General features: G+C 42.2%; 1 protein-coding gene across 1 annotated transcript in view; it reads left to right on the top strand.

Annotated features, from left to right (window-relative positions):
* Nucleotides 1-7,500, top strand: part of arhgdig (Rho GDP dissociation inhibitor (GDI) gamma) — a 19,830-nt gene that overhangs the window by 2,242 nt on the left and 10,088 nt on the right. The window contains exon 2 of the mRNA XM_068579442.1: nt 7,372-7,500. This exon is cut by the window's right edge and continues 45 nt beyond it. Within this exon, the coding sequence (XP_068435543.1) occupies nt 7,372-7,500 (129 nt within the window). The remainder of the gene's footprint in view (nt 1-7,371) is intronic.

Genomic DNA, 7,500 nt, shown 5'->3' with positions numbered 1-7,500 from the left:
CACTCATCTTTTTCCCTCTCTTTCTCTGCTCACTGCTATACTACACACACACACACACACACACACACACACACACACACACACACACACACACACACACACAAACAGTCAGCTTGTCCGATGTGTTTAAGAAACTGTATCTACTCCTCACATCATCCCTCCTCCTCCTCATTTTTTTGCGTGTGTGTGTGTGTGTGTATGTGTGTGTGTGTGTGTGTGTGTGTGTGTGTGTGTGTGTGTGTGCGTGCCAGCAGTGATAAATGAGGTTGTGCGGGTGAGCAGACGCATACGAGACCAATCAAGTCAGTCAATTAGACAACCTGCTGTCTCTGCAGAGCAGCTGAGGACATTAAAGTGTGTGTGTGTGTGTGTGTGTGTGTGTGTGTGTGTGTGTGTGTGTGTGTGTGTGTGAGAGAGAGGTTGATTAAAGGGGTGATGTACTTTAATTTGTCTTTCTGTCTTCAGAGAGACAAAGTCTTGTGTCCGTACGTGCCTCTGCTTCTGTAACTCGCTGCGATCCTTTTCTTAATATCTTCTCTCAGACGAGTCTGTCTCCGCTGTCGCTCACTCATTACGGATATTTTGTGATTTTTAAACATATTCAAACAACGGTTCCTGTGTGAGAACCATGGACTGTTAGTAAGAAGTGGACGTAGTCGTTGTGACGTCACACGTTTGTTTGTGGTCTGACGATTTGGACCGACGCCATCTTGAATTTTGGCCATAACGGCTTGTCAATCGCATGGTTGCCCCGCCCTAAAGCATACTCTACTCTATTGTTTTGACTCTAAATGACCATAACTTACTAAATAAACATCATTCTATATTGAAACAGACTTAAAACTAGAAATTGAGATCATAAACTCATGTTTACAATGTTTACTGAGGGAATACATCAAGAGAGAAGTAGAGTCATTTATATAGACTTCTATACAACCACGGGAGTCGCCCCCTGGTGGTCAGGAGAGAGAATGCAGCTTTAACATATGAAGCATAGACTTCTATACAACCAGACGAGTCGCCCCCTGGTAATCAGGAGAGAGAATGCAGCTTTAACACATGAAGCATAGACTTCTATACAACCAGAGGAGTCGGCCCCTGGTGGTCAGGAGAGAGAATGCGGCTTTAACACATGAAGCACAGACTTCTATACAACCAGAGGAGTCGGCCCCTGGTGGTCAGGAGAGAGAATGCAGCTTTAACACATGAAGCATAGACTTCTATACAACCAGAGGAGTCGCCCCCTGGTGGTCAGGAGAGAGAATGCAGCTTTAACACATGAAGCATAGACTTCTATACAACCAGACGAGTCGCCCCCTGGTGGTCAGGAGAGAGAATGCAAGTTCAAGGCACTTCAGCATTGGCTTTACTCCACCTGATGATAAAATAAACTACAGCTTCCATGAAGATTTAAAAAAGGCGACAATAGATTTGTAAAAATCAACCATGAGCTCTCTTTATTTTCGGGTGTGATCCTTCGGGAGTGAGGCGCTTCTTGTCTCATGTGTGGCGTGATAAACGGTGACGTCATCAAAACTGTCGGGCCTTCGTCGTGCGTAAGCGGGCGTGGTTTCACCTCCTGGCCTCTTGCTCCCTTTTTGTGCTATAAAAGTATGAGGGGCTGCAGTAACACAACCCGCTACACAAGCTGCAGTGTCATCACCAGAGATGTCCCCGATAACAGCAGCTGGTATCACCTGTTTGCCATCTCGCCGTTTCATCAACGAGGAAACGTGCGGGAAATGAGATGTGAACGATTTGTTGCTTCGCGTGATGAAGTGTTACGAGCGTCGACGGCGCGTCTGCAGCCTCACGCCGGTGACATATTGATTCCCGGGGGGAAAAGGCCGCGAGCTGACAGCAGCCTCTGAGACGGAGGCACACCGGCCGCTGTAATGTTGTTATTTAGATCAATCCTCCTTCACGGCCTCCTCCTTCATTGTAGAAGCCGCTATTGGCTTTCGCAGAGGCCTTGAAAGGTTTCCTTCTTCTATATAATATGTGTGTTTCCGCGTCCCAGAGGTCTCGTTAGAGTATTACAACAGAGCAGTGACAGCGGGCCTCATAGGACTATAAAAAACAGCAACGCTTACGGCTCAAACACACACACGCGAAGTGTGAAGGAAGTGTTTTCCCGACACAGTGAACAGTTATCTGGGTTGAGGAAAGGAGGAGGAGAGCCGTTGAGGAAAAAGAAGAGAGGGTTACCTTTTGATTACTTCGAGTCCCAGTAATGCCCCATTTATGATGCTGCATTTTAAATAAATGTCACAGGTTTTATTTGTTGTTTGTTTATTGATCCAGTTTGCATTTTTTTTTAATCTGATAGCTTCCATCGCCTGGATGAACACCAGAAATGAACACATTTGAGTCCTTCAAGCAGTTTAAACATGTGGGAATTATGCTTATTCACTTAATTTTTGGCAGAGAATTAGATGAGAAGATCGATTCCTCTCTAATATCTGTCGGCTGCAGCCAGTTAGCTTAGTTTAGCTTAGCTCATAGCATTAAGCCCGGCTCTGTCTCCCTGCTACAGTAGACTTTAGTCGCAATCTGGATACAAAATTTGCGAAAGTCTCATGTCAACAAGGAAGCAAAGGAAGGTTGGTGTGTGTGTGTGTGTGTGTGTGTGTGTGTGTGTGTGTGTGTGTGTGTGTGTGTGTGTGTGTGTGTGTGTGTGTGTGTGTGTCTTTTAGGACTCGTGTGAGCAGTCCCCTTCAAATCCTTCTTCCCCCCCGAAGCCTCCTCTTTCCTGCCAAGACAGATTGCCGTGTTGGTTTTGCACTAAACGTGTTGGTTTAGCCGTAAATACCAGCAGACGAACACTGATTCTGTGTCTTATGGTCGTACATCCTGGCTGTGGATCCTCCGTCTCAGTGTAAAAATATATATCGCTGGTGCAAAAGGGTTTTTTATTCCACAGCGAGGTGTTGACAAAGCAGGCGATACAGGTCAAAGTCTGAGGCCGTTGAAAACGCTGCAAAACATCCCTCTTTCAAGGCATGTCCCTTCTCACTTTGATTCAATTTATTTCCACACATGATTTTAAGCTTTTCTGTAACAACTTAAGAGCGCCGCTCTACACGTGTAGCACGTGCCCAACAGCTGCAGGTGTGTTATGGTGCAGAATATGTCTCCAGAAGCTAATGAGGCAGCTTTATGCCTATCAAAGAAAATCCACGGGTTGATATCACATCACAGATGGAGGGCTGCAACAGAAGGAAGACCACACACACACACACACACACACACACACACACACACACACACACACACACACACACACACGTACGCAGACACGCACACACACGCGTTTCCACACGTGTACAAGAACAGACACACAGCTGAAATTTCGCTAGTGTTAGCTTGTCTTAACACCAGATTCACACAATATGCAGAGTTTTAGCCCTGAATGTCTCGACTTGAATCAGCTGCTTTTGTCATTTTGTGAAATGAAAACGGTAGATTTATTTTTTTAATATTCCTTTTGACAAAACTGATTAAATTTTGGAAAGTAAAAAAAACGTTTTCACGGATGATTTTCTGGGCTTAAATCAGCTGCTTTTGTCATTTTGGGAAATGAAAACGGTAGATTAATTTTTTTAATATTCATTCCTTTTGACAAAACTGATTAAATTGTGCAAAGTAAAGAAAAGTTTTCAAAGGTTTTTTTTTAAAGAATAAAGATTTGCATAGATTACAATCATTTGTACAACACTGCATATCTGTTTACAACTAAATTGACTAATTTCTTTATTTAAAAAAATATTTTTTTACTTTTATTTTGCATTTTCAACACTTCATTTTAAAGGTGCAATGTCAAAAGAAATGTATTTAAATCCACATAATACAATAAAATACATAATAAATCATCAAAACAGTAATGTTAGTATCAAATTGACCTAATTTGTAAAGTGCAATGTTCAAAAATAACACAACTCATAATAGGTTTGTGAATTATTAAGAATCCCACTGGTTTTCTTTTGCAAGAACATATATGTTAGTGTGAACTCGGTGGTATGAATTAAATACTCGTGGTCAGATCTCACACACCTTCAAACAGCGGAGAGAGAGAGAGAGAGAGAGAGAGAGAGACAGAGAGAGAGAGAGAGAGAGAGAGAGAGAGAGAGAGAGAGAGAGAGAGAGAGAGAGAGAGAGGCCCATTTCACGCTGCTCGTGCGGGGATGAGCGGCGGAGTTTGATATGTAAATACATCTCGGTGAATCATTCATGAAGTCATCCACATCTGACAAAGAGTTTAACATGTTTGCGTTGTAGATCCTCGTGTTAATATTTTAAACCGCAGGCGTTTTTTTTTTTTTTTTTTTTTTTTACATCAACTGTTCCTCATGTGAACTGGATCCAACACAGAGAGCACCACCAGCAGATTTTAATAATACTAATAGATATGCAGATTCAAAATATTAGGCTAATTAGGGCTATTTCATATATACAAATTTAATATCTGAATGAAGGAACATTCCTCTGCTGAACTTCACTACATTTTCACGCGATAGGAAGGAAAAGCATGTGTGGTGATGATTAATCTGACAGATTAAAGCATGAGGTCTGTGCCTAATCCTTGTAAATTAAGGATACCACACATTCATCACCAGCTGCAGCAAACAGTTTGCTTCACTCGGTGAAGTGTGAACTTCACTTTGGCAAAAACAAGAAGCTGATTTCATGAAAAACTAACCAGATCGCGTCCATTACAGACGAAAATGATCCGTTAAATATAGATTGTTGGAAAATGCACTCGCGCTGCACTTTGTCTTAAAAGTGATTCCTCATTGATCTCTGCTGCTTCCAGCAGGAATAAAAGCTCCTCTCTGTGTTATTCACACAAAAACATCCACAGCTAGAGGTGATGTCACCGCGAGGGGAGTTGAAAGGGTTGCCATGGTGACGGGCTGAAGGCAGCCGGGGTTTGGCCCTGAGTGTGTGTGTGTGTGTGTGTGTGTGTGTGTGAGTGAGTGTGTGTGTGTGTGTGTGTGTGTGTGTGTGTGTGTGTGTGTGTGTGTGTGTGTGTGTGTTTGTATGTGAAGGTGTGTGTGCGTGCGTGCGTGTGTGTGTGTTTGTATGTGAAGGTGTGTGTGAGTGTGTGTGTATGTATGTGCAGGTGTGTGTGTGTGTGTGAATCTATGTGCATGTGTGTGTGTGTGTGTGGATGTGTGTGTGTGTGAAGGTGTGTGTGTGTGCGTGTGTGTGTGTGTGTGTGTGTGTGTGTGTGTTTGTGTGTGTGTGTATGTATGTGCAGGTGTGTGTGAGTGTGTGTGTTTGTATGTATGTGCAGGTGTGTGTGTGTGAATCTATGTGCATGTGTGTGTGTGGATGTGTATGTGTGTGTATCTATGTGCATGTGTGTGTGTGTGTGTTCGTATGTATGTGCAAGTGTGTGTGTGGATGTATGTGCAAGTGTGTGTGTGTATGTATGTGCAGGTGTGTGTGTGTGTGTGTGTGTGTGTGTGTGTGTGTGTGTGTGTGTGTGTGTGTGCTGACATATTATTGGGTCATTACATCGCTGTTCAACACGTTTGATTTCCACTAATGTTTACAGAATGTGTAGCAGTCCATATGTTGTTTGGTGGGTATGTTCACAGTGGTTCAAGTGCATCCGTGTGTGTGTGTATTGTGTGTCTGTGCATTTGTGTACTCTCTGTGCCATCCAATTACCTCCACACACACACACACACAGCTCTGAGCTCTGATGTACACTGAGCCGTCTCATTATGAACAGTAAAACCAGAACCAGGGGCTATTACACGAGGCGGTAAATACACGTCCAGCTTGTGTGTTTGAGCGTCCTGTCCTCCAGATAATTGGAGTCTAGAGAGGTTACATTGTGCATTTGTGTAGGAGACCATGTACCGTTTTATAAACGATCTGTGTGTGTGTGTGTGTGTGTGTGTGTCCGTCGATGAGAGAAGAACATTAAATAGGTAATTTATCTGGTTTATCTCAGCCCTTGACTCTTTGGACCGCAGAGTTTTTTGAGCATAAATTCACTACGAGTCACAAAGAAACTTGAAAAGTCTCGCGTTAATCATCATCGAGAAGATTTCATTATGGTCAAAGTGGCGTTCTTGACAATGCTAAGCTTGCGTCGCGGTCATGGCGGCCCACTGGAAGCTCGTTTTGTCAACCAGCTTTCATAAAACAGCCGTGAACTGTGTTTTAGTCTGGTCATTGTGCAACTATTCCAGTCTGCAACTATTCTCACTCTCTGGAGGTGCGGATGAGTTGGAGATGCCAAAATGAAATTATCGACTGTCTGTAAAAATTCTATATTAAATCAAAACCCCTGATGAAATCCAACCCCGGATGGCTGGAGCAGGCCCAGGGCAAGATGCGTCTTCTCCTGGACAGTAAAGCAATCTCGCCTGTCGGTTGAGTTTTTCAGACACTGAAATATAACAGATATTTTTGACCCAAATGAGCTCTGCTGCAAATGTTATTTAATTTTTTTTGTGGTATAGGCACACCTCATCCTTATTATAGACAGTCAAAAAGATGTATCTTAAAGTAATACTGTCAATAAATAGTTGAAACTGTTTGCTGAAAGTAATGTTGAACGCTAGCTAACAGGAATGCTTGAAACGGTGAGCTAACATTAGTAGTAAAGCTAAAAACTTGACACCAGTAAGCTAAAAGTAATTATATAACGTTAAATCGTTGAAAGAGCGAACAGTAACGCTTTAAACTGTTAAAACCAGTTAGCTAAAAGGAATGTTAAACTGTTGAAACCAGTTAAATGTGAAACCAGTTAACGCTAGCTAACAGGAATGCTTGAAACAGTAAGCTAACGTTAATGCTATAAACTGTTGAACCCAGTTAATGCGAGCTAACAGGAATGCTTGAAACGGTGAGCTAACGTTAATGCTATACACTGTTAAAAAACAGTTAACGTCAGCTAAAAGTAATGCTAAATAGTTGTCAAGTGGATAAATGGTTGAAATAGTCAGCTAAAGGAGAAACTATGGAAAATAGTTGGCTATAAGTAATGGATAAATACTTGAATTATATATATATTTAAAGCAAATCTAAGATGATTAAAATAGTTAGCTGGATGGTTAATGGTTGAAACCTCCAGTTTCTATTAAAATAAGTGATAATATGAATGCAAAATTGATAATTATTGCAATATTTTGGTACCAGTAGGTTCTGGTTTATTGTTTTGTTTATCAATCACAGCTTTGGTTGAATGCAGTACACGTTTATATGAAATGACAGGCAATGTTGATGAACGGGAAGCTAAGTTCATCCGTAAGCTAGGAGAGTTTGGGGTCGTCTGGTCTCGATTAAACCACCTGCAATCTCTGCAACGTGCAACAGTCTTTCTTTAATGGTCTCCTCTCTTCTTTCTGGAAGGTCTACTGGCTGACAAGAAGGATCTTCGTATTGAGGAGGAAGAGGACGACAGAAACCTGAACTACATCGCTCCGGTCCAGAAGACTTTGGAGGAGATTCGGCAACTGGACAAAGATGACGAGAGTCTGG

Source organism: Clinocottus analis, unplaced genomic scaffold (assembly GCF_023055335.1).
Source record: "Clinocottus analis isolate CAN_PGR_092001 unplaced genomic scaffold, fCliAna1.0.p SCAF_16, whole genome shotgun sequence".
NCBI classification, from domain to species: Eukaryota; Metazoa; Chordata; class Actinopteri; order Perciformes; family Cottidae; genus Clinocottus; species Clinocottus analis.
This window is presented reverse-complemented; position numbering and strand designations above follow the sequence as displayed.